The 27,517-nt window shown below is 41.7% G+C and overlaps 1 protein-coding gene across 2 annotated transcripts; it reads right to left on the bottom strand.

Annotated features, from left to right (window-relative positions):
• On the bottom strand, positions 1-27,517 carry rxrgb (retinoid X receptor, gamma b). Of its 2 annotated transcripts, none has more exons than XM_069679629.1 (10): positions 27,365-27,517; positions 10,050-10,282; positions 6,570-6,714; positions 4,171-4,350; positions 3,640-3,800; positions 3,141-3,270; positions 2,589-2,721; positions 2,272-2,363; positions 1,850-1,955; positions 1-511 (listed from the first exon to the last, which is right to left on the bottom strand). In XM_069679629.1, exons 1-10 carry the CDS (start codon positions 27,393-27,395, stop codon positions 364-366), a joined length of 1,359 nt encoding a protein of 452 aa, XP_069535730.1. In that variant the 5' UTR covers positions 27,396-27,517; the 3' UTR covers positions 1-363. The 2 variants fall into 2 exon arrangements, with proteins under 2 accessions (XP_069535730.1, XP_069535729.1); XM_069679628.1 differs by lacking the exon at positions 27,365-27,517 and adding an exon at positions 20,436-20,583.

The raw sequence follows: 27,517 nt of genomic DNA, 5'->3' as shown, positions 1-27,517 counted from the left end.
TCTCAAATGTGTTTTAAGAAATGCAAGAATGTTTCTGTTTTTTATACAATTCCTCTTTGAATAAAATATGATTTTATTTTCAAATTGCATTGGGTTGCTTTTTAAACGGACACCTGAAATTATCTATTTACAAAAGATATCTGTTAACAATTCTATTAGAATTCATTTTGACAGTGTACTCTGTCCTCCGTCTCATTACTCCGCCCTCCCCACAACCTCAAAATACTTTTTATTCCATTTTAATTACAATGTTGTGCTAGGTACAAAATATGCTGTTTTGCAGTTTAAATCAAGTCTTTCTTTATTCCGTCTTCATCTCACTTAAACGTGGGAGTATATACAGGGGGAAGGGGGGGACTGGTGTCATGTGATCTGGTGCGGAGCCTCCAGCATCTCCATCAGGAAGGTGTCGATGGGCGTGTCCCCGATCAGCTTGAAGAAGAACAGATGCTCCAGACACTTGAGACCGATGGAGCGCAGGGCGGGCAGGCGGAGCAGCAGCTTGGCAAACCTGAGGAAAGGATGGGAAGAACAAGGTTGGCTGTTACCATCATCATATTTTATTTACTATTAGAACACTTATTAGAACACTTATTGACAATAAGATATTTCTGTTTTACTTTCTGTATTTTTGTTGCACTACATCTATCTGGAAATGTTACACCTGCACATTGATCTTCCAGCTGTAGCTACTTTTTACTTTGCAGCGCAGCAAAAAAATCATTAAATGTGATGCACTCTTTTTTAGTACATTATCCCACAGTGTAAGACCTAATACCAGCTACAAGTCAGAAATCCTACATACATTTGAATGCAACTGCTGTGTAACCTTCCTCCTTAAAGTAATAATTGCGAAGATTTTCATGTAAATAAATGTCTGTTAAGTCACTCTCTATCGCCGAATGAGGTAATGCAATGAAGATTGAGCCTATGGCCCACTGATGAAAGTCTTTGCAAGCAGCGCCCAGTTAGTGACGTGTTTTCCATCACCTAGCAGTGGTTGGTCTGCCAGAGAGGGTAGGCGGAGCTAAGCGGCCGCAAGTGTTGCGAGTAAACAGTAATCTACTCTGGCTGAACAAACAAAGAAAAGATCGATGACTACAGATACAACTTCAAAAATAAGTGAAAATCCAAAGAAACAGAAACAAATTCGACTCTCAGATGAAGGCAAACAGTCTGAAAAGGAAAGCGACCGTCAACGAGGAAAATCAAGAGCTACAACCGGAGCCAACCGTGGACGTCACACATGCAACAGTCTGGATATCTGGGAAGTGTGCTCCCACAATAACTGTTTATCGCCATAGGTGCCGCCAAAGAGAACAAAAATGAGATCTTTGAGATTATAACTTTAAAATGGAATGAAAAGTATAATTTATCTTACGCTAAAGTTTCCCCTTTATACTGAAAATAGAATTTCAAACCCAAGAATTGTAATTAAAATACAGTTTTTTATTGATCACATTATCAATATATTCATCAGAAATAATAGATTTTTCTAATAGGGAAATATTTTACTCTTTTATTGTTTTCAGCGCAGTTAACTAAAATTGTAAATATCCACAGTTAATTAAAGCGTAAGTGTTGAAGTTTAGGCTGATAATATTACATCACCTGTTGATCTTATTTACTTAACAACAGCTAATATAAATAATCAATTGCAACCACTCTGCTTAAGCAATAACACTTCCAACCAATATCCATTTAAATCTTATGCAAGCCAAAGTGTTTAAGTGTAAGAGCTGTGCGGTAATGTAAAGTGATGTGCAATCTTACTTGCATTACAAAACCCAAAGCAGCAATTAAACAGTAGTGTTTGATAGTGGTGGATGAAATGTAATAGATTCCCTACCTGCCAGGCTGGTCTGGGTATTTCTGTTTCGTGTACGACTCCAACGAGGCGTAAACTTTTTCCCTCAGCCCCTCGACCTCTGGTGGGTTTGAAAGACCTTTTGCATCTGAAACAAACACGTCATTATGCTCAGGTCAGATGGTACATTGATACAACATTAAATCAGAATAAAATTAGAAAATTAATAAAAGAATTAAAGCCGATTTCAATACATGTTTTCATCTTGAAGCTCAGGTTGCTACCATTAGTTATTGAGTCTCGTGTTCTGTAGAGTATGCAAAACAAGTGCAAATCCACCTTTTTCATCATTTGATTATCATGATCAAACTCAACAGTTATATCCAACACCTCATTTTGCAGACATTGAAAGCAAATTAAAATAACAAGGAAATTGTATAATACTGACAAAGGGTCGTGCTGACCTGGGTTGAAGAGGACGATAGCTCGCAGGCAGCCGAGCTCCGTCTTATCCATCTGCATATCTTTCATTTTTGATACCAGCTCTGTCAGGACTCTGCAGGAGATCAAATTAATTGAAGATGAATGAACATTGGAGTGTTTTCACAATTGAGGTAATGCATATTTTGCAAGAATAAGCGTTCCACCTCGGTGACACATCAAAGTTGCATATTTTAAGGCAACTAGGGTAAAACCAGCCTTTACAATCATTTGGCAACAGTTAAATTCATACTATACTGTGTATCTGCAGGGATAGGCAGCTCTACCAGCCGAGTCCTACCTGTCAAAGATGGAGCCCACTCCAGCACTGTGGGCGCTGCTTCTGTGCACGTGGAGGCCCGTCGCCAACAGGATGCCGTCTTTTACCGTGACTGATCGATGTGAGAATGAAGCAATAAGAAGCTCGTTCCAACCTGCAGGCAAAAAAAAGTCCTTCCTGTGAATTGTCTGCCTATGCCTTGTTATTAAGTCTGCTGTGAGGCCTCCTCATTCAGGCCTGTGTGTTAAATCTCTCACCAGCAGAGGTCAGTGTTGGAGCGGCTGCAAACCGCACTGTTGGGACTTGGCAAATAGTCCAGTTATATTTGGTTTCACTGCTCCATTAAACTAGATGGCAAAATTGTGTTGAGCAAATGTAAAAGACTCAAATAGACTGCCTGCCTGGGGAGGAATTACTGCCCTGAAGGAAATACTACACCTCCATGAGGACAATGGGTTGTAGAGAGGCCTGTTTATTGTGGTAAGGAAATGTATGTGTGTGTGTGTGTGTTTCTCCTTCATGCACATAAGTGCATGATATTGTGTGTGTGTGTTTGTGTGTGCGTGTGTTTACCTGCTCGTAGTAGGATGACCTGGTCATCGAGGGGGAGTTCGGAGAAGTGCGGGATCCTTTTGGCCCACTCCACCAAGGTGAAGAGCTGCTTGTCTGCTGCTTGGCAGATATTGGTGACAGGGTCGTTGGTCTGCAGGGGGGCAAGGAGGAAGAATGTGAAAACAGAACAGACACATGTAAGCCCCCTCACTGACATTTAAACTCATCTAACAGCAGTTAGTGGGCAGCTGCAGCTGTGGCTATTTTGGCTGCTTTGTCAACCAACAATTTCCTCTCAAGACTTGTGAAAGTTTTACAGCAAGGGGCAGAAAGGGCTGATGATATCCAACCAATCAGCTTCTTTACTCAGCTAGGTGCATATTTTTCACCACCACTGATCAGGCGGTATATTTTTAGCATGCAGCGGTTCCCTGAACTGCTGCCTCAGCCTCATGATGAAAAGCAGTGATAAATAGTTTATGTGTTTGTCAAAACCAAGCTCATCGCCTGTGATTCTTACTGAGTTGCTGGGGCTGCCTTCACTGTACGTCTCTGTTTTGGGCTCCACAGCCAGCTCAGCGTCCAGGATCTTGTCCACGGGCATCTCTTCGTTGAAACTGCTGGTAGATTCTACCTCGTTCTCCCCCCGCTCCTTCCCGCGCTGCCTCTCTTCCTGCACCGCTGAACACACACCCACACACACAAACGCATACATTTAAGGTCAAACACCCCGTGCTTGCTGTCTTGGACAAGATGCATAATATCACTCTGCACTGGAGAACATTAAAAGAGACTCTCTGATCTACAGTTTGACAATAAGCAGACTGCGTGTACATGTCCAAAAGGCAATTTCAATTACTGCCAAATAACATCACACAGACATCAAAAGATGTGATCTGTATTGTATTATTCATATTTCCTGGAGCTCAGCCTGACATGTGTTTTTGTAAACTTTGATATCTTAACTAGATTTTAAGACACATCAAAGAACCCAGGCCTGCAGCACATGCCTATAGCTATCCTGAAGCATCTCTCTCATGCACACACACACCTTCTCTCTTCATGCCCATGGCCAGGCACTTCTGGTAGCGACAGTATTGGCAGCGGTTTCGCTGGCGCTTGTCAATCAGGCACTCCTTGCTGTCTCGACACGTGTAGGTGAGATCTTTACGGACGGTCCTTTTGAAGAAGCCTTTGCATCCCTCACAGCTGTACACGCCATAGTGCTTTCCTGTGGAAACACATTACACAACATCAGGACTGCTTTGGGCCAGCAGTATGCTCTATCTCTGAGTACATGAAGGGTTAACATGTAAGATAACCAGATAATAAACCTGTAATTGGGCACATCGAAAGAATCACGACGGGCAGCATTTTGTCCTCGACTACACAATGAAAAACCCTTAGCAACAGCAAAAGCAAGGGAGCTTTATTCATTAGACCGTTTCAAACACAGGGGCAATTAAAAACATGTAATGAAATTAATTGAAATAGGATGGAACCAGATTTAGATGTTAGATAAAATCAATGAAAATATGACAATAAAGATTTTAATTTAGATTTGAAAGTGGCTTCTGTTGGGGCACATATGCAGACAGTTACAGAGAGCCACCCTGCTGGATATATAGGCATGAATGACCTTCACTCAATTTTGCTGCAACACCTATTCTTGCATGAGATGATACATGCTGTATTCATTTATTAATCTGATGGAGCTGTTTATAGAAAAGGTTAATTAAAACACCATGGTATATATATATACAGGTTTTCATCTTAATAACTTTTGAATCATGCTGAAAAATAACTTTCATTCCATCCACCTTGGTGAATGATGTAACGATTTTTGTCTTTTTTAATTGCTGGAAATTTGATTGCGTACAGTTGTTTACTTGCTCGAGGGATTGTAAGAACAAGTCTACTCACTTGATGAGTGTTGTCTGCATAGCGCTGTTAAGCAGCATTACTGAAGTGCATGATTTGACCTTGATGGAGCATGTCAGGTTGAATAACAGTGGTCCAAGAACTGAACCCTGGGGGACTCCACATGTCAAAGTGATCAGGTCAGATGTATGATCACCAATGGCCATTACATTGCCACTGCCTTTTTGAAACAACTGAGGACTGTGCCAGATAATCCCTCACACTTTTCCAGTCTGTCAAGAAGTATTTTATGGTCCACAGTATAAAAAGATCCACAAAGGTCAAACAGCACCAAAACATTTTGATTCTACTGGAGTGAAATCTCTCCTACATTTAATTCACATTAAAAAAGTTGTTGAGTTTAATCAAAACAACTTTGTAAACAATTTTGAGATTATGGAAAATGTGTGATTGGTCTGTTATTACATTAGTAAGAGTTACATATTCAAGTATCTAGGTTGCCTTAATTTAGAAGGGGCCTAACAACGACAGCCTGCAGTGATTTTAGACGATTTAAAGCTCCTGTGAGGAACTTTTGGTTTGTGTTGATTTTAGCCCCCTGTGGACAAAACTGTACCTCTTATCTCTTTGCTGATTTTGACCTGTACATGCTTAAGTGGTGGTTTTCAACAAAAAATCTCACCCTGCTGTCTTCAACAGTCATATGTATCACTTTAAATTGTCACCCTGGAAAAGGCAGCATGCAGTTAATCGCTTCGTCTGACACCTACTGCTGGTGGGGGGCCAGCAGTTTCAGGCATTAAGAAAAACTATATAGAAATAATGTTGTCGCTGATGGTCTGGTTTGCTTTTATAGGTCATATAGAGTCATCAGAACTAATTTCAGTGTGTTTCATAGCCAGTGAAAAACTCCTCATAGGAGCTTTAAGCGCCAAAGTTCATTCTTAATGGTTCTTAATTAATCATACGATAAAGTACCACCTTATTCAAAGTATTTCAACTGTTTCTCCTCCATCCTGTCATGAACTCAGTGACTTCCAAAGAGAGGGGTCTAATTTCAGTCTGTTTCATAACCAGATAAAAACTCCACACAGGCTTTAAATGTCTCAAACTCACAACACTTACTGAGAGATTGGATGTCAGAGGCTAATTGTTGGTCTATTAGTTAGCTTCTCAATGGTGGTAAACAAGATATGTTCATTTTAATTTTGAGGATGTTGAGAGAAAAAGGCTCCTCTAGCCTTATTTATTTCAGAATACTGATACGAATACTCTTTATAAAGAAATAGTAGTACACCTGAACATCATTTTTTGTCCATTTTTTCTCAGGTTTCCTGCATCCTCTATTCTGACAACTGACAACTTTTGCTGCTTGGCAAAGATGATGATACAGTTGGAATCATGAAAGAGTATATCAGACATCCTGGTTAACGTGACAAAATGCCTGTGAAATAACCACAAAATCAGCCTCTTTGTTAAATTTCCTTCAGCCGTCTGGGCAGCGATGTTTGTAGGGAGTGCGAATGTGTACGCCCATCCCTCTCCCCCATCCTCACCCTCTAACATTACCTGAGGAGCGATCCCCACAAATGGAGCAGATGTGCTTTGACATTCCCCCGGGGCTCGTACACTGGTAGTTGAGGTTTCCCAGGTTCTGTAGGCCTGGCGGAGGCTTGATGTCCTCCGAGCTGCTAACACTGTTCATAGAATTCATCTGAGGACAACAGGAAGACAGAGGAGAAAACAAAGAGACAAAGAGTTAAAGCTGAGGTGGCCAAAACTAAACGCAACACAGCAGAGGAGGAAGCAGAGGGGAAGTAAGAGAGAAACATGCTCAGCCGTCTCATGACACTCTCCCCCTTCCCCTATTTTCTCATTTTGTCTTCCGCTCACCCATACTATTTTTTTTTCTCCCCACCCACACACTTTATTGTGAAAGTGTCTGAGGGTGCGATCACATGCTCGGTTAGTGGGAAGGGCTTCTGTCTGAGGCTTGTCATACAGGTTTTTTAATGTTTGTTGACAGAGAGAGGCATATGAGGGGAGTCACGTGGGCAGCAGGAGCACTGCTCGGACACAAACAGCAGGGGGCGCTCAAAATGTGTTGTTCAGACATTGAGACATCAACACAAATCAGCACCAGTCCAACTTCTCGTAAGTTTCAGTATCAGCTTCTTATAACTGTCACAAATGGGTTCACAACAAGTCAAGTGACTCTGAGACTATGAGACGTTATAACTCCAACATGATACCAAAAGGACTAATGTTAAAACAGCTGACACGTCCCACACTCAGGAGGGCTAATGAAACCTGTTCAAGTCCCAGCAACAAGTCCTGCTTCCTTCGACGACTACATACATCTCTTGCTCTTATCATCCTTGCCCCCTCTGACCTTCTCCCACTCCTGAGCACCAGGCGGGATGCATATTTGTGTTGGACATTTTTTGTTTGTTTAGTTGTTTATTTGCTAACATCTGCACTCCAAGAGGAAACAACAAGGTTGACCTACTTACGTCCTCCCGTCCTATATATTTGATGCAGCGTGACTTAAAGGACGTCGTTGCCCACAGTCACCTCAGGCTCTTCCTATCACTTATTTAGAATGTGCACTCTCTTCTGAATATCCTCTAATGGCGGCCTGAACTCGGGCCTGTGACCTTACAGCAGAGGACAGTATACAAGAGATACAAGAGATTTATTTTATTCCAGCTTTCAGTTTTTCTTGAGCTCACTCGTTGTCTACACCGCCACCTACTTTTCCAACTGTAGATGCCCAAAAGGCAAACAGTCACACTCACATGAGCATTCAGCCCCCCTGCCTACTTGCATATGCCAGTCCAGTGCCCCGTTCTGCACAGTTTTCACAAATAATTGATTTTACACATGTGTGCTCTAAAAGAAATAAGCCTTGTGGTGCATTCAAACAGTTGCTGAAACACACGTGCGGCTTTCGACAGACAACATACTGCTGCAGAAAAGAGCTACAAGCACTGTATATGGATTATTGATGTATCATACATACTTTATACAACACATGCTATGAGGACCACACTGCATCATACATCTAAGGTTCACTCAGGCTTTTAATGGGCCAGACGGACGTCTCCACTGTTCAGAGAAAGTCTTTTAACTTAACTTTCAAACTGAATTATACGATTAATCGATTAGTTGATCAAGCAAGAATTTACCAGCAGCCTTTTTGATGATGGATTAATCATTTCAGTGATTTTTGGAGGCAAAAATACCACAAAATCAAAGGTTTCAGCTTCTAAAATTAGGATTTTTCCTAGCTTTAGTAGTTTTTTTTAATTATATTTAAATACAGACCTTTGGGGTTTGTATTGTTAGTCAGATTATTTTGACAAAAAATGGACATAATTTCCTTTTTTTGACATGTTTTTTTGACAAAACAATTAATTGATTGCTAGTTTCAGGCCTAAGTACAGACAAAAATATGTTTAAAAAATTCGTCAATCATTCTCAAACTTATTGACAAGTATATTACTGCATAATATGAATAAGAGAATATAATATTAGAATATTAAATCTAAGTTTTGGATGTTTCCTCTTGCTAATAATGCTTTATTTCTATATACTGTGAGTCATATTATATGTTTAAATGTAATGTTGATTATGTCTGATAAGGAGAAGGGATGATAAGAAAGAGTATTGCATAAAACATAAACATAGTATGGGTGCATAACGTACTACACATACATAGTATATTGTGCTTCTCTCAGCCCAGCACTGCACATGAACTTCAGTTCACCCATGAAAATACTATGAGATGTTACATGACACAATGACCTGATGGTGGCTCGGTCGCTGGCTGTTGGCGAGCAGTGAAAAGACGGTTAAAGCACACAGTCGTATCAGCCCTGACGGTCCCTGAAGGCACAGATCCATACTGCGATTGAACTAATGTATAGAACTGTCTGCTGTGCCCTGCAGCACTGGCCTGGATCCCGCCTCTCCCGTGCACATGTATGCGTCTGTGTGTGCGGCCAATCATCAAAGAGCTGTTGGGTTTGTAGTTCAAAAGAGCACTTAAGGAAAGCTGCTCCATTAGCCGTCTCCCTCTCTCTCTCTCTCTCTCTCATAGTACTGTGTGACAAACAGTAAGAAGGCAGTCTTATGAGAGTTTCTTTTGAATATTTATTCAATATAAAAGATGCAACACTTTCAATCTAACAGGGGACATTAGCTGCTTTAGGATCAAGGAAAACGTAGGTGCAATAGCCAAGATGGAGCTTTAAAAGGAGGCTGATGCTGGCAGAGGACAGTGACAGGAGAAGAGAGAGTGTGTTCAAATGAGGAGAAATGTTCAGGATGAGAAGAAATGGCAGAGAAATGGAGGCTGCTCTTTTTTCTCCTTCTCCTCTCTTTCAGTAATCCATTAAAGGGGCTAATAGTTGCACTGCGTCTTAAGTCCCCTCGCATGACAGCAGGAACACAGAATTCAGGGATGACCTTTAGGGCGAGAAGTTTAAAGGTCAGTAGAAGGGTAGGGGATAGAGAGGGAAGCCAAGGTATGCCAGCCAAACACATTGGATATGGCTAACCTCCAACCTCCTGTCTGCTGGCGGAGATTCCAGGAATTAGAGGCACATGATCAACCAAAGAACATGATAGTTTAACACGGGCGGACGTTGCCAAAAGGAGTAATTTGAAAGGATATGAGCCTCTGTTGATGAAGGTGAGAGCTTAGGCGAGGGCAGCCATGAATAGAAGGTTAGTTAGTGCGGAAGATTTGTACTAAATTTAAACATGTGAGATTTGTGAGATTTGAAACCACCTTGACTGGATTTTCTAAATGTCTTTCTGGATAAAAGCGATTAAAATTGAATGAAAAACACCATTAAAATTACAACCAGGCTGCACCAAACATCAAAATTTGAACATAAACCTTCAATAATCATTATTTTTTAAGTACAAAGGTATATTTCCTTCAGATTAAAAGGTTTAAGTTAATCTGAAGTTACCCTGATACCTTTGAAGTCATGTCCATAGCTATATAATGACCATCAAAACACCCACTCATTTTCTCACCTGTGGACTGTTAAGTCCGAAGTTCATGTTGGGCGTGGACGGCAGAGATACAGAAGGTGAGCCCAGAGAGGATGTAATGACAGGGTAGGGTGAGGCCAGGCCGTTCATCGGTGACCCCAAGGTGGACATGGGGGACGGTAAGGGCCTGGAGGTGCTGATGACGGACGGGTGGCCCACCATGCCACCCATGTGAGGGGGGTGAGTGTGGGCTGTGCTCATTGGCCCTGAAGAATCTGGGGGAGAAGAAAAGGTGTGTTAATAAGATCTATAAGACTCATGATAAAAAGAGAGTTGATTAGGTACAACTACACAATCTTAGAAAATGAAGCTTAGAAACTTTGAGACAAGCTTAAAAAAATATACCTGCAACCATTAATTATTAATCTTCCAACTGCACAACAACACTGACACATTATCACCTTAGAGTTAGCTAGTAGCACCTTATCTATACATACAAAAGACAGTTAGCAACATTAGCATACATTTAGAGGCATATTTGAGCAAGCTTTAAAATAAGCTTGCTTTAAACACAACACTGACACATTATCACCTTAGAGTTAGCTAGCAGCGCCTTATCTATACAAAAGACAGTTAGCAACATTAGCATACATCTGTAGTCATGTTTTAGAAATCTTTAAAATTAGCTTGCTGTAAGCACAACACTGATATGACCTTACAATTAGCTAGCAGCACCTTATCTATACATACAAAAGATAGTTAGCAACATTAGCATTTGGAGTCGTGTTTTAGCTGTCTTTAATATTAGCTTGCTGTAAACACGACACTGACATATTATCATCTTACGGTTAGCTAGCAATGCCTTATACATACAAAAGACCGAACATTACGGAATCATGTTTTAGCAATCATTCAAATAAGCTTGCTGTAAGCACAACACTGACATATATGACCTTACAATTAGCTAGCAGCACCTTATCTATACATACAAAAGATAGTTAGCAACATTAGTATATAATGGGAATCATATTTTAGCAATCTTTAAAATTAGCCTGCTGTAAACATAACACTGACATATTATCTGCCTACAGTTAGCTAGCAGCGCCTTATCTAAAAGACAGTTAGCAACATGAGCATATATTTGGAGTCGTGTTTTAGAAGTCTTTCAAATTAGCTTGCTGTAAGCACAACACTGACATATTATCACCTTATAGTTAGCTAGCAGCACCCTATCTATTCATACAAAAGACAGTTAGCAACATGAGCATATATTTGGAGTCGTGTTTAAGCGGTCTTTAAAATTAGCATCCTCTTTACTCATTTTTACGAAAGTATCTGTGTCTTTAGTTTCTAATGCTGCAACATGTTCAACAGCTAGTTGCTTAAAAAAACACTGGTAAGCAAGGTGAAAATGAACCAACACATTAAAGTTGCAGACCATAAAATCAACACAATGAGCTGAACAACACTGAAACTCTCAGTAGAGCAGCAGCAGAGTTGAGTGGTAATTTTTGAGGGTTCACCAGCAGCAGTTACTAAAATAATAGCTTTTAATATCAGATTCACTTATAAATGGAAGTGGAAAAACAGTACAAAAACAGATTGAAGTACTCTGAGAAACTGAAAATATTTTGTTGGCGGATGGTGTAATATGTGTGTATGCAGCCGGTGTAGTGTAAATATGGCTACATGGACTGAAGAACGCCTGACTTTGGTCACAGGGTGCTGACTTTGCTTTGCATCCATTGATGTAAACCGACAGGCTGGCATTTACATAGATGACCTACTTAGCAAAGCTGTCAGTCATCCGGGTAACTGGGCGTGGTGTGTAATTTCATGCATGTACTATAGCTGTGAGGACATCAGGAACACAAATATGAAATACCAACATGCACATACAGTATGAACATATAGGGACCAACGTGTTCTTTAGACTTAATGAATACATACAAATGCCACAGGCTGTCACAGCTTGTTCTGATAAAAACTGATGCACGAAGCAGCACCTCTCTGGGTGAACGTCGGTGAGTCAGAGAGATGAATAAAACTGGTTAAATGTTACTGATGAAGAGTGACATGTCAACATATGCACATAAACATCGGACTAATCCGAAACCTCCGAAAATTTAAAAGCCTTTTCGTGCTTGTCAGCGCACCATCCCCCAACACATCCACCTTTACACACACACACACACACACACACACAAACCCAGTGTGACTTTGGGCCTGATGCCACTGTTCTCAGTTAAATGTCACATTTCTGTGTTTGTGATAAGGTGGAGACTTTCAATGAACAGCTCCTGTGTTTGGGTTTCTTAAAAGCAGACATTTTATTCTACTTCAAAGCTTATCTGGGAGATCAGTTTACAGAGAGCGACTTTCTTCTGTTGCACCGCTTCCAATCGGCTAGATCACAGGAATCACAAACTCCTTTCTTGTCTCTCCGAAGAATACATGAAACACCTACTTTATCATCTTGATTAACATTACATAAAAAACCTTGTAATTTATGTTTTTTGGTAGTTCATTGTAAGGAAATGTCTCTTCTGGTAGAAAATTAATGCAACCCCTTTCATTCTATAACGCAAAGATGTACTGCCCAAGATAAGTGAGCTTGTTCTGTTTCCCTGATGAGCCGACAAATTTAAAAAGTTTCATAAGATAAAAGTTCAAATAACAAGCCAAGATTTTATTGACTCTTTTCAAAGTCTGGCTCCAGGCTGCTCTGATTATTTAACCTGTTTTAAATTGCAGCATGATGTTGCTCTAGATCTGAATGAGAGATGCTGCAGCTCTTCGTGGAAGTGAGATATAAGAAGAACAACCTTCATAATGACCCCTGTGACCTTTCGGAACCTGTATTAAGACTCACTCTTATGTGATCATGCAATCGAGACCCTCTTCATCTATATCCTTATTTTTAGCACTGCATTTGTCAGAATACGCTGTGGGCGGGCTCTATGTCGCCACTGCTAATGTAGTCATGTGATGAGCACTATCAAGAAAAACAAGTTTGACATCTAGTTTCAATGTACTTTTCCACGTTTCACAGTTTGAACCAGTGGAGAAAAAAGACTGGAGGTCTTGGGAAAATTGATCCTGACCTTCCTGCAAAAGCTTGGCAAACATTTTCAGGTTGACGTACGTAGTTTGCATTTGGTTTAAATTCAACACATATTCTGGAGTTGTCCTTCCTGTTTCTGTAACCGTTGTGGCTCACTCAAAAAAAAGTTTAGCACCTGATTTTCTCACTGGATCTCGGGGAAACGTTAAATAACGTAAAATTCACCGAAGAATTAAACATTCTCGCCCACAGGCAGTGTCTGTCACAGAAGCATGGATGACCTCCTTGGTGTCTTCTTCTGAGAAATTATAGCTCGTTCACAAATAGGCCTCTGTTAAGACCGTTTCTGCCTGTAAAGTGTGCTTAAGTGACTCCTGCTGTCAGGCGTTTTTCAAAGAACTACTTGCTAAATACTTTGCAGTAATTTAGAAACCCTTCTTTCCTATTTAACATTTGGCCGTGATTAAACCCACATTAGTTTCTAACAAGAATAACGTCTATTTAAAGCAAATGGAAACTTTGAGTAATGCAAGATTTCACATTTCAAGAAATTGGGAAACAGGGAGGAATGACACAGAGTGTGCCTGGATGCAGCACTTTTAGTATGAAGACACTCTCTAAATCACACAGCTGGCCATTCTCTCCCACTCTGAATGCCAAGAAACAGATGTTGTGCAACTTCCTGTTTAGCACCGAGACTATAGCCTCCACCCCCTTTCGCACTCGCCCACTTTCTCCAGCCTTCCATAAGTGATCCCTGGCAGGCAAATATGTATCGGGGCCTCCCTCTCTGTCCCACAGAGCTGACTGGAAACACAAGATATGTGCAGGGAAATATCTTATGAAAGAACTTAACTCTTTTACTTCTCTCTTTGCTGCAAAACAATCAATGTAATTTCTATTTTGGAAGTGCATTCCAAACTTTTTGCAGTGCAGATTCATCTAAATAATGAGGTTATGTAACGGAGGAGCGCTGTACGGCATGTACTGTGTCTGATTTTGTGCACTGACCCTTCTCTTTATGTGCATGACAAATTCCCTTTGGGGCTCGTAAAGATCTATTCTATTCTCAAAGTGCTGAGTGGGAGATAAAGTAGCAGGGACGTCGTCACTCCTCAGACCGGCAGTTTGACAACATGCACCCACAGACATCAAGACCAACAGACATAAAAGTGAAAAGAGAAAGGTTATTATAGGTAAAGATCAGGAACATAAAGACGGATCAGTGGGGGAGATACACCGCAACAGTGTAGGAAGACAACAGGACTGCATTGTGTCCACACCTTGTCAGACAGTTGAGATCAGGACAAACAGGAAGGCAACCAGGACTCAAAATCAATGTTTTTAATCGATGCTGCAGGATTTAAAGATGTCCAGAAGGCAGGATTCTGATCTGGCACCATCTGTTTTATGCTGTAAGAAACTTACGAGTAGACCAATAACTAATCCTGTTTAATTGATTCATTTAAAATGTACAGACAACATCTCATTCATCAACATTCTTTTGGTTCGAGTGGATTTGCTGCCCCGGTTCTTGATGATTTATTGAGCTGTAAATTGACATTCTTTGGATATTGGACTGTTGGTTGGGCAACAGTCCAAAAACAGCCGCAGCCACATTGAGCTCAGTGAACTTCTGCATGTGAAAGTTTCTGAAATCTTTTCAATAACCCATAAAAAATGAATTACGTTCAAATTTAAACCTATCTGTCTTGGGAAAGTGCATATTTCCTAAAACATGACAGTCGAACTGTCTTAAACATAATCTGCACTTCTGAGACAAAGCCAAAGATGACTGCATTTTGTCCTCACCTGAGAGTCTCTGTGGCTGCAGTACACAGGGGGGGAACAAAAGCACATGGACAGACAGCTGGTGGGATGCCAAACAGGGAATTTCTGGCGAGCTGAGCGTGCTTCGTAAAGGGAGTGTGGGTGTGTGTGTAAGAAGGCCAGTATGTTCAGCGGAGGAAGCATAAATCGGGCCAGAGCGGCTAAAGGGGCCTATCCTCACATGACCCACCTCAACCGGCTGTTCCATCTCCATTCTATGTAAATCACCTCGACACAAAGAAGCCTCGGGAATGTGCAGGTCTATCACTGTGATACAAGGAACTTTGGTTGTTAAACGAGTTACCGTGAGGGACTTTCACAGATTTTGTTCCAGTGCTCCTTCCTGTCCTCTGATGAAATGTATACAGTGCTGTAGATACACAAGCATCTGTTTGAGAGCAAACAAACAGACACGGCAGTGAAGGGCACCTTTGACCGCTGGCGCTGCAAATCAAAGGTCGCCTGTTGCCAAATCTTGAACCAAGTTCAAAACAGTTCCTATCTGCAGCGGCTCACATATACACTGATCATGACCACAAACAACTGCAGCGATAGCATTATAATGAGCATATATACAAAATCAACAAGACTTTATCTGCCTCTGACTACTGTGACATTAACACATGGTATAAGGACATTAGGGCAGCACATACAGTAGGATAATGCACAGAGGGGTATAGTGCAAAACATACTGTGAACTAGTGCTTTAATGATTAGTAGTAAATCAATACGACGAACTTCAGAAAATAAACTTTGACGATCGTTTGAGGTTGCAACTGCAAACCATTCTCTGACTGCAGCTCGTCATACATCAGGCTTTGCTGCTTCTCTCTGTTTTATAGCATTAAAAATATATATATATTGAGGTTATGGATGATGGGTCGGTTAAGGTGAGAAAAATTAAGATGAATTACTCTGAGAAATAATTGACTAAAAGCACTGATAAGGAAATTATTTGTTAGGTGCAGTCCCACTATGAACTATGATCAGTGCCATGCAAATAAAAACCTTCATTAAATAGTATAAACCAATAAAGGAGCCTCATATAATATCACTGCAGTTGTATGGTTGTAGTATTTTTTTATATTGGTGTTAGCAAGCAACATCATCATCAACATCTGACAGCTGCTGTGCACTAAAGATGAACATTTATGAAACACATTGTATCCTAACCATTGTATTAGAGGACGACCAGAGCCATAAATACAGCATGCATCATCTAATGATCAACAGGTTCAAAGAAACATCACAGACCACAAACCCTGTAAATCCCTCACTGTTAATTACTGGCCAGTGGCTGGATGGAGCACTCCACTGTGTGGTAATTCAATAAGCTCATGGCCCACTAACTAATAATATCTCCTGTCTGGAGAGCGGAGCCTGACTGGGAGTGTACGGTGGGCAGTGAGGGACACGTGGGGGCGGGGGGGGTTGGGAGCAATAAAATCGACTCCTGGACAACAACAAAAGCCTCAATATCAATCAGATTAGCCGCTATGAAGACGGATCTTCAGCGTGTGCATCGATCTGTTTAATACCTGCTTTGTGTGTCTGTATGTGTGCGTGTGTAGCCCGGCTGCATGCTCTCGTGCTCACATGTGCGTCTGACAGTGCTGCGACCATCTGACAGAGAGCAGATCGCATCCTAAAGTAATCAGACGGACAGCCTGCGGAGCTCATTAGATACAGCGGACATGTAATTAAGAAATCTCTTCACTGCCAATCCGGCTCATGTGCGACATACACCAACCCTCGTCTGAAACACACACGCCACGCGAGCACACACACTGGTCATCTTTTTACTCTAATAGAGGGGGAAAAACATGCAGATCTTTGATGCACTCCAGCGTAAAATCACAACCCGTTAAACATTCATTTCATTGCTAAATGAGGTTGATGTCTGATCAATTGTGTCAGTAAATCCTCTTATCCCTGGGTAAGTATCTGCAGCTCAGCAGGCCAGCTGTCAAGAAGGTGGGAGGCTGAGGAGGGGAGGGGACGGAGAGAGGGATGGAGCCAGAAAGCAACGGATGGATGGATGGATGGCAGGGACGACGGGTGGACGGGGGAGGGTACTGTCCCGCTCCGAAAAGGCTCCCCTACCCAATCTCCACATGATCCCACCACACACACACACGCGTGGGTAATCGCTCTGCCTGGCTGCGGACATTAGATCACCAATCGAGAAAAGCCCCTGTGTTTTTCAACACAGCTGTGATTTAGGAATTAGTAATGGTTATTATTGGTGACAGAAAGATATTCTCTGTTATATTTTCTTTTTTGGAGTAGAGCAGCCAAAATAAATACAGTCCATAATATCTATATAAAAAAAAAAAAAGATAGTTGTTTGGCATTCCTCCCTTGTTGAAAACATTAAGAATAGAAGGCATACGGCTGTGAAAACACAAGCACTGGAGCTGGTGAACTTCTCCGACCCTAAATTCTGCCCTGTAGTGAACCCTCCGGTGAACTTGCACACAATTTCCCCGAAAAGCAGAAAAATTAACTCTGTTTCTTTTCTTTTCATTCCCTCCTCTCCTTCTATAGCAGGGCAAACACAAACAGAGGAAATGTCAGTCAAGCTGATGAACATAAAGCACACATCACCATACTGTATTTCTCATATGTCAGCCGTGTCCTCACGTCCACAAACAGCAGACCTGCCAGCGGGATACTTTTTGCACAGAGGCAGAGGATCGATGATGAGGCCAGGGCTGAGACAGCGACGAGATAAAGATTGTTTTGCAAGTGATGAAATGAGTTTGGAACTTGAACAACAAGAGATAACACAAGTCTGCTTGCACAAACAGAACAGGCTGACCAAGCACTCCTGGAAAACAAACAAACAGGTGGACTGAAAGGCCCAAAGCAAACCGGAGCATCAGCGCTTGTGGCTACGTCTGATGAGGTAACTCAATATAGTTCCTGGAAGTATTCTCTCACAGTTACAGAAGGTTTACAGAGAGACCGGTATGTGTTGTCAACACACACGCAGTATACACACTAACCCATTCATCCCATGCTGTGACCCAGTCAGTGTGACAACAGTGACCTGACCCCTCGACCTATGACCAGATCCTAGAAGGACTGGCAGACTACACAGCCAGCTAAGTAGCTACAGTCAACAGGAGTTTACTCGAGGGTTGATCTGGCATCTGAATAAAAAGCCGGATAAAAACATTTGATAGAACAAAATTAAGTACAAAAAGAAACCTTCATTAGTTAGGGTTAGAGTTAGAAAATAATTTTAAAAAATGAGAAAAAAAATCTGTCTGGACTGAGGTTTAAAAGTTGGTTCACCAATTAAACAAAATGCAACAAATGCAAAGGAAACAGACAAGACGAATAAACAATGGCTTCGGTCTACAAGTTTAAATGTCCCATCTGTGTGGACAAAATACTGTTATATATAGTTATGAAACTAAATGCTAAATTTCTCCTTTTGTTTCCTTCATTGTTTTCCATTGTTTGAGGGTTGACTAGCACTCTTTAATCATGTCAACTTGTTGCAACTGTTTAACTTATTCACTCCTAATATCCGCACAACAGTACTGGTTGGAAACTTGTACTTATTTCCTTTTGCAGAATTTATTCAAATTTAGTTGAATTTGTCTTAAGATTGAAGGAAATTAAGATAAGCTGGTCATTAAGATAATAACAGAACTTGTAGTCTACAACAACAATAGTGGCTCTGTGAGGCTGTACTTTGTTACAACGGTGCTTTAGCTAAATGCTAACATCATATGCTAGCATTTTCACAAAGACACTGCTAACATTTTAAAATGTGTATCATGTTTATTACTAACCATGTGTGACACATTAGTTTAGCAGTTGCTTAGCAGTAAACATAAGCTTGAGCTAGTTTTATTTCCATTAGCTTTACAGGAAAAACTGTAATTTTGACTTGATGTTAGCGCTAAAGGAAAAGACGAGGGAACACCAAAGCTATCAGGGTAGATCCTGAGGGGAACATTCTTTTCTGTACATAAAGACCTAGCAAACCATCCCATTGTTGAGATATAAGTTTGGACCTAAGTGACTGGTTAGATAGACATTGCCGCTGATTTAGCTGTGGTGCTAGCATGGCTAAAAAGGTCGCTAAAAAGGTGAAAGATAGCTTTGCATGTTTTACCCTGAAAACTACAGGCTGAATTTTATGCTACTGCTTGTCCCTATAATCCAAAGCATTCAAGTTTTGATTAGTGAAAATGAACCCTCAGACACACAAATGTATTTACTCATAAACTCTTGAACGATACATTTTTAGCCACAGTTTAAATATAAATTCTGCAAAACTGATCTTCACATCATGCTGGCATGGATCGAAACTAATGGCTGTATGTAACATAAAATCACTATAAGAATGTATAATGTGCTTTAAATTGAGAGTGGATGAGAAATGTTTTAAAGCGTGTAAAACCTGTGATATAATGTTAGAGCTTTTATTAATCCCACAGACCAGTAGTTTTTAGGAATTATCAGATTCACTAGAGGCTTAAAAGTGCTCTTTTCATCCCATTTTCCATCAAGATTATTGTTGTGTAATGATGAGTACAATGGGTAAAATAGTGATGACATTTAAAATGATGCAAATTTCTCTTTCCTTAGTTCAACCCATAGCTGGAGAATGAATGAGTATCTTTATGGAGGAAGACCCACAGTCGTAAACAAGGGAGTCACATGCTTCTCCCCAGGACACCAGCTAAAAGAATCAGTCCCCTACTATCTACATATTACACATACTACCATTATTAGGCCGACTACAGTGTATGTGGATGGGAGTTCACATCAACACTTCCCACACCTCCTCAAACACAGGAAAAAGGAAACGGAAAAAAGGCTCTTCAGAGGGAGCGTTGATTGAAGGATGCGGGGTAACGGACAGCAGACACAAGCAGAGAGAGAAAGCAGGACGGCGAGGGCTAATAGGAAGGGACAAGTGTTGAGAGGTAAACAGATAGTGAAGGACGAAGCTATGAGAGCTGGAAGTGTCCTTTTGAGTTGAATGGCATCCCTGCTGACCACACTCACAAGCTTTCGATTGTAAGTGCAACAGTAAAGCCTTTTACCTGTCACAAGTGGTTAAAACGATCCGATGATTTTAAAGGAAGGAAGTGAGCCGTAGGGGGCAAATAAGATTATGAAATGTAGACTTTAAGATGCAATCCACGCAAAATAAAGTCCTCCCATCAAAGTAAGACATCCATCACGGTGAGGATGATCCATCTGGAAGAATCTCAAATTATTCCCTCAAAAAAAGAAGTTTCACAGACGAATTTGGCCGGCAAGTTGCAGGTTTCTCCCCGTGGGTAAATAACTTGTTTAAAGAGTGCACAGGGATTAGAGGCATTACCTAAATGCATCTGTGCAGCGCTTCCTTTTAGTGCCTGCGCCTCACTTCTGTGGAAAATCACAGAGCAACAGAGGTGCAGGAAGGCAACATCTTTAACCAAATACACTCACTCACTGATCTGTGTATCTCTAACAGCAAACACTCACACATACACACATAAAGAGCAAAACCCGCTACTCACAGTGGCCATAACCTATCTCCCTTCCAGGGCTGCTTCCAGTTGCAGGTGATGCCACGGGGTGCCACATGCCTACCGTGCGAGTGTGGAGCTGGCGGAGCGCCAGTCACTCAGGACCGGGACTCAGACTCGAGCGTTGGCTGGGTGACAGACTAAAAAATGATGCGGATGCTCTGATCGACTGCTTTTCAGGACGGATCGGCAACAGAAGGGTCGACTAGGAAAAAGGGGTGGGATGGAAGGGGTGGGGTTGGATTGGGTGTTAGTGAAGAGCAAAAGAGGCGGAGTTCCCCTGGCACTGGTTATAGGATTACCCAGATTATCCTTCCCCAGAGATCAATCCCACAGGAACTGTTTGCTGCCCAACTGCTGCACAAATCAGCCGTCCTGCCGCCCACTCGTCACATGTCGCTCCCTCGCTCAGAGCGGGTAAATCTGTCTGTGCGGGGACACCTGTTGTAGTGGCAGAACAGCGTGTCTGGCATGGGAAGGGGTGGGGTCTGGGTAGCAAGGGGGGTCACACTTAAGAGTACGGTACAACCAGAAGTTTCCGATTACCTCTCTTAAAAGGGGCCGAGACTGGAGAACACGTACGACACTGATGTTCCTGAAGTCCACCAAGGTTTCTATGTGTCAGTGACATTTTTCTAAGATTCTGTTCCCTTTTGCAGAATGTTAGCCTCAGGCTTTCTGTCCAATATGAAGGTCATAAAAATGGTATGTTTGCGTTGTAAGAGGAAGTGACAAGAAGTAGCCTGAGGCCTGAAGTTCTCTCTCCCTCAGGACACCTTTAGTTCCCCTCCATGCCAAGAAATGACTGTGCCAGCGTGCATGCTTAACTGTACTGTTTTGGCCTGTGTGCACATTGTTAGTATGTTTGTGTGTTTAACAAGTGTTATAGCACTCCAGGAAGTCAGGAATTGTCTTTTTCAGCGCTCTAGGATGGTCAAGCAAACACGCAGCAAAGCGAAAACCCAGATGCAAACAAGGCCAAAAATATACCTGAGGATGATGAGGAACAATACATGACAAACCCTAGGGAGCCTAGATCAACCACAAAACTCAATCTTTAAAACGAGACTTCCTCTACCAGAACAGCCTTTCAAAATAAAAGAATTGCGTGAAACAAACAGCAATCAAATCAGTCAGCAAAAGTTCACTCAAAGACAAAGGCAGCATGTATTCTTGTCCTTCAAAGCATATCATATCCTAATCACCAGAAAATAGCCTGAGCCAATAAATGTGAAACTGGCACAGATTTTATTCTGCAGCTGCTCCTTTTAATTCATCGTGCCAGCCTATCAAACGTTTTACCCTTCAAGCTTTTAAAGGACAATTGCATTGAAAGATATAGCTAAGTACTTGAGAAGCCTCGCCCCAATGTGTGCATCTATTTTACTTACATGACTCAACAGAGCTTTCTTTTGCGGTGCACCTGCACAAGGAGGGATCAAATGTCCTTACAGTGCTTGAAGGATGGCCACCAGTAACCAGATCCCCTCAGTGACAGCAACCTGGCAGGAGACTCAGCAGGCCGACACAAGACGAAGGGAAGACAGGGAGAAGGAGACGAGACACTTGCCTCTCCTTCAGACTCGAACAAATCCCTCGGGGAGCAGCTAAAATAATACAGTCCTTCTTGAATGAACGCTGTGTTAGAATAGTGTGTCATGGCCCACATAAAACACGCCAAATTAACCCTGAGAGCCATAATTAGCATTCATAGATGTATCTCTATGATGAAGTGGGAAGACGATAATTGGCAACCCTAAATTTAGGGTGCACTCTCAAATTTTAGATCTGAACTTCTAATAATCTTATAACCAGCTTGTTATGAGTGTCATGCAAAACTGTAAATCTGGAAAACAGAAAGAACAAGCTCCAAACTTGGTTGGATGCTTTCCTTGGAAAAAGCACTCCAAACAAACAAGGAGAAAGTTTTTCCCACACAGCAATGTGTGCTAATGTGTCATAGCTATGTGTACATGCTTACATGTGTGGGTGTGAGACAGGAGTAGAGCACTAAATTGGCTCTCAGAGCTCTCAAAATAGCCAAGCGAGGTTTCCACACGTTCTTTATGTCTCTCAATGGAGAGATTTAATGAGATCTAATGTACTGCACTGTTAACCTGTTGCTCCCATTTGCGCTCCTGTTGGGCACAGAGGGCCAGGAAGAACTCTTCGACTGGTCACTCAAAACAAACTTTTACTAAGTCATAAATCTCCCCTCATTAGTCTCACTGCTTTTTATTCATGTTGTTAATGGTGTTACTGAGCTCCGTGTTGCTTAAATGTTCTTATCAGGTACTTGTTTTTGGACAAACTTTAAGTATCAGGCTGCAACAAACAAGATTGCTTTCGCCACTGATCAATCTGTTGATTAACTGTTGATGAAGTGAATGTCCAGTCAACAAAATGTCAAAAAAAGGTTATCCTACATTGCCTGAGCCCACAGTGACTTTGGTAATTAGTTTAGGTTACCAAGCTAATATTCCAAACTCTGAGTCTGAGAAGCTGAAAAAAATCACAAGCGGTGCCCAGTTAGTGACGCGTTTTCCATCAGCCAGCAGTGGTTGGTCTGCCAGAGAGGGTAGGCGGAGCTATGCGGCTGTTTTCCGGTCTCTGCAAGTGTTACAAGTAAACAGTAATCTACTATGGCTGACAAACAAAGAAAAGATCGATGACTACAGATACAACTTCAAAAAATAAGTGAAAATTTGACGCTCTGATGAAGGTAAACAGTCTAAAAAGGAAAGCGACCATCAGCGAGGAAAATCAAGAGTTAGGACACTGATTGGATATCAGGGAAGTGTGCTCCCGCAGTTACCTTTTATCACCATAGGTGCCGCCAAAGAGAACGAAACTGAGATCTTCGAGATTATCACTTTAACTCCACTATAAATACTTTTTCACCAATGAATAGTTCATAAATGTACATGACTATAGATTAAATACCAAGCTGTATATGAGGGAGTTAAAACACACTCCATCTTAACTTAAAACAACACTTGCAAAAGACCCAATCTCAGAACCCATCAGCTATAGACTGCCAACGATATAGCCTCTGGGAGCAACGCTGAATATGTCGGGCATTCTGGTTCAGCCAGCGGTTAGCGATAAACGACTTCCAGCCAAGATTTCGTTTTCCAATGCGTTGCATTGTTTACAGTCCAGTTAGCAACTTGAGAAGCGACCGTGTGTTCAGATAAAGATTGAAGTGAAATTCACCTCTCTTTTGGTAAGATTAGTAAAAGGTAAAAATGCAAGCTTGAGAGGAGAAGAAAACTGAATGTTGAACAGCGGTTGGATCGATCATTTCTGATGCATTTGAGGAATCATGGAAATCTAAACGTTGAGTGTCTTTGTTGACACAACATCAAGCAAATTTGTCTCAAGTTAGCTGAACTTGCCTGCAGATGTCTATTTATAAAGATTAATAAGAAGCTAAATCGTTGTGGGACTGCATGTCATTACGTTCAGCCGACTTTTGCTCTACAAACGGACTGTTTTTCCTGCATATAGTGAAGCCTGCTGACACGTGAGTGGTCAATACAACTCAAGCGAACTACCAACGGAACGCCCCTGCCATGAAGAATCTGTTAATAGAGATTATAAAAGATCAAACAATAACAGTATAAGAGTTCTCTACTTTGTTTTACTTCAAGTAGCCTATACTTTGTTGCCAATAAATTGTCCTTTCACTTAAGTAACATCTTAAATACAGGACTTTTAATTATAAATTTTTGTATGGTGGTGAATTAAACGTATCACTTCTTCCACCACTGATGATTCACCACAGTGTTCTCTCTCTCAGCCTCTACAAACACTGCACTGAGATAACCATTGGGACAACACAGAGATTTATTTAACATTTGATGTCATATATTTAGCTGTTATGCTTTGCGATTGCTGAATTAATTAAAAGCAAACACTGAAATTGATAGATGCTTCACATCAGAGGCATGTGTCATACATCATGTTCAGTGTATGGAAAATTAAAGTAATGGTGCATCCATGTGAAACATGTATGTTGTTGCTGCATAATTAGCAAAGAAAATAGCTATTTACGTCTCATACACTAACATCGCTGCAGCCTGTGGGCCTCTCAAGGTTCTCTGCTTGATTAAAGCTGGAATTAAATCAAGGCTTTGACCTTCTTCACTAATGACTAATTACTGGCAATTAGCCCAGAGAATGGCCTCCGTATGCCCCTTCTTTTCCTTCATCCTGTTCTCACAATTAGCACCCACTCACACACAGCCAAGACAAGCAGGCTCTCTTTTACACTGACACGTAAATACACATTCTCAATCAAACGCGCCCGGGAATAAACCCATTGTGTGTTCTGTGTGCTAATGCAAGTGTCGGCATCGCAGGTCTCAAGCTATAGAATTCTTGAGCAAATACCTGCAGAGAGCCACACCCTCTACCTGTGTGGTTTATTTAACTCTGCAGGAGTGGGTGGGGAACGCTCTGTGTGCAGGGATCAGCCATTAGAGAGCAGGTTAAACACAGGCGAATAGTACGACCCACATTCTTCCAGTCACATGATATCACGGTCACATTTTTTCTGCACATAGGAAGTTGGTGTATTTGCAGCTGTGAAGTTTAGGCACGAGTGTGTGGCTGCGTGAGTGTCCCTTTCTGACCGTGTGAGGTGAATCATTGACCCCTGGCAAGTGATGAAAGTTCACATCAACTAGGGTGACCTCTCTCTTTCTCCACCACCCCCACCCTCTTCCACTTCCCCCTTTTATCTTGCTCCCTTCACTCTGCCATCCCGTTGTTCTTCTTTCTGCCACGACTTCCCTGCACGGCGAGCTAAATACGCTCTCACTGTCAAAAGTAGGGAGTAAGTGCTCGTCAGCGTGTCTAGAATCACTTCCACTGACGGAAAATAAAAAAATGCTGAAGTGCTGAGGGAGAGAAATGCTGATTCTCCTTAAAGGCCCACAGTAGAGCTGCATCAAACTGGCTGAAACATAACATGTCTGGGAAACGCTGAGAGGATTTTTGACTTCATGCTGCTTCACACAAATGACAGATTCCAAAGGGAGTAATATCATTTTAGAGTTATTGTCTCCTGTTCAAGAAATAAGTGGTGTTTATGGCCCTATTTTCATTCTGCATGTTTTTGTGCTTGGCCCGTCGATGCAGAAATACATCACAAATCATAGTTGTGGGCTAACACACAGACAAAACAAGAGCAGTCGTTCCTTGTGATGATCTTGGTGGTTGTGGCTTTCACTCAGAAAACAGCTCGCTGGCTTTGCTCTGAACTTTTATTACGTAAATGATATAAAAGATAAGAACTGTCCTCATGTACGGTTGAACCAATACTGTTAAACAAGCGCTAACGGCGGATTTTGTCTTAACTTGTGACTATTTTTTAGACACAAAAATGACAAATATTCAGCTTTTAACACAGTTTGCAGTCATAACTCAACATTTAAACCAAGTTTTTATAATGGAACTCTTCATAACTAAGTTAGATAAACCCCCAAAATACAACAGCATATTCATTTAGAAATGTCTTAATTACAGCCAAAGTTTTACCTTTAGTTTTATGAGACGGTAACCAGCTGGTAACATCGGGTACAGTATTACAAGTGGTTCAATAAAATCTTGTACTGAATGATAAAAGATCAATAACAATGGAAAATATCTGCACATAATCTACTGGTCTGTTTCTGTCCTGATCTGCATACATCTGAGGATGCCACTGCTGTCTGATAAGTCTTTAAAGACGGACATGAAAGCCCCTGTAGCCCGGGGGGACTGCTGCTCTGTTACTTCTGTACACTGTGGGCTTCCCTCGACATGCTCCCACATCCAGATGTCTCTCTCATTCCCCTGAGAGCAACATTCATTATGGAAACAATTTTCAGGCCCTCCAAATGGTGCCGAGATATCAGTGACAACATAAAGGGACTGCGCAATTTAGTCTTCAAAGAGCAGTTTTTATTCGCTTCCCTGTAATACCACACTATTACCCCTCAAAAAAAACCAGATAGACAGTGGTTTAGGAACACATGGTATGTTTCTAGCACAGTGGTTTGACAATGAGTGCATCAGAGGGAGAAAAAAACATCACATGATAAATGATGCATATAGAGTGTGACTCAGTGGAGCTTAAAAAGCCTCACTCTCCAGTTGGAATCTAATTTGAAACGGTCTTGCACAAAAACACAGGCCTGATAGTTATTTGTCATTCTGTAAGCTGCATATGTACAGTATGTATCCCACATGTTGCAAACGTGCAAGCTATGTCTTTGTCTGTGCTGATCCTAGGCTGTGACAACCATCCTGATAATAGAGAAAAAAAAAGAGCTATCAGCGGGTTCAAGGGCAAAGTCACCGAGTCAGAGCAGAGTTCAGCTTTACTGAGCGAAATCACATCAAGCTGTCATTCAGCTGAACACAGGCACAGCGCTGACCAGGGCGCGTCTTACACACCACAAAGTGCAAGTTTGTTTATCAGGAGAAATCCGCCATTCCTCAAGCCTGTTTCATGCATGTTTCACTGGATCTGACGGCCATCCCAGACCAATAAATTGCGTTTCTGTCTCAAACAGTTTAGCAAGAGACGCGCGACAAGCGCCATAAATTACATAAGCGCAATTAAAGTGCCAACCTCTGACCTTGCCTGACCGGCACAACCACGATCACCTGACTTTTGTATTGGCCACAGCTTTCGTTTCAATTGGCACAGTTGCAAAACGATTATTGCCAAAGAGAGCCGCATAACAACCGGATCCCCAGCCAGGAGTCGGTTGTTAAAGTCCGCGGTTGTTTCGCGTACAGCTCGCAGACTGGAGAGAAGACGCCATGAAACAAACGCACTCTCCTCTAAGTCAAAACAAAATGCGTTAGCCCCGCGAGGAGCACAACAAACAGACAGGGCTCTGAATAAATCGTTTAGGCGTACTTACTGAGGTGTAAATACGGATCATTAATGTCCATACTGTGCGAGTTGTTGTGTCGATTTCCTACAGTCGGTGCTGCTCCGCATCCCAGCGCATTCCTCTCCCAGCCCGACTCAACTCTGCAAGGCGGCTCTACACGGGGGCCCAGCGAGGGGGGGC

Source organism: Semicossyphus pulcher, unplaced genomic scaffold (assembly GCF_022749685.1).
Source record: "Semicossyphus pulcher isolate SPU_LCO1_2020_fin unplaced genomic scaffold, fSemPul1.0.p SCAF_4, whole genome shotgun sequence".
Classification (NCBI taxonomy): Eukaryota; Metazoa; Chordata; class Actinopteri; order Labriformes; family Labridae; genus Semicossyphus; species Semicossyphus pulcher.
Note: the sequence above shows the minus strand (reverse complement) of the source record. Positions and strands in the feature narration are given on the sequence as shown.

What these genes read in the sequence shown, in the direction of transcription:
- rxrgb (XM_069679628.1), bottom strand. Translation starts at nt 20,502, where the DNA reads ATGTGGCACCCCGTGGCATCACCTGCAACTGGAAGCAGCCCTGGAAGG. An exon ending in TCGGACTTAACAGTCCACAG is followed by an intron (nt 6,715 to 10,049) that starts GTGAGAAAATGA and finishes TGTTGTCCTCAG; the next exon opens with ATGAATTCTATGAACAGTGT. An exon ending in TTGTGGGGATCGCTCCTCAG is followed by an intron (nt 4,351 to 6,569) that starts GTAATGTTAGAG and finishes GTGTTTCCACAG; the next exon opens with GAAAGCACTATGGCGTGTAC.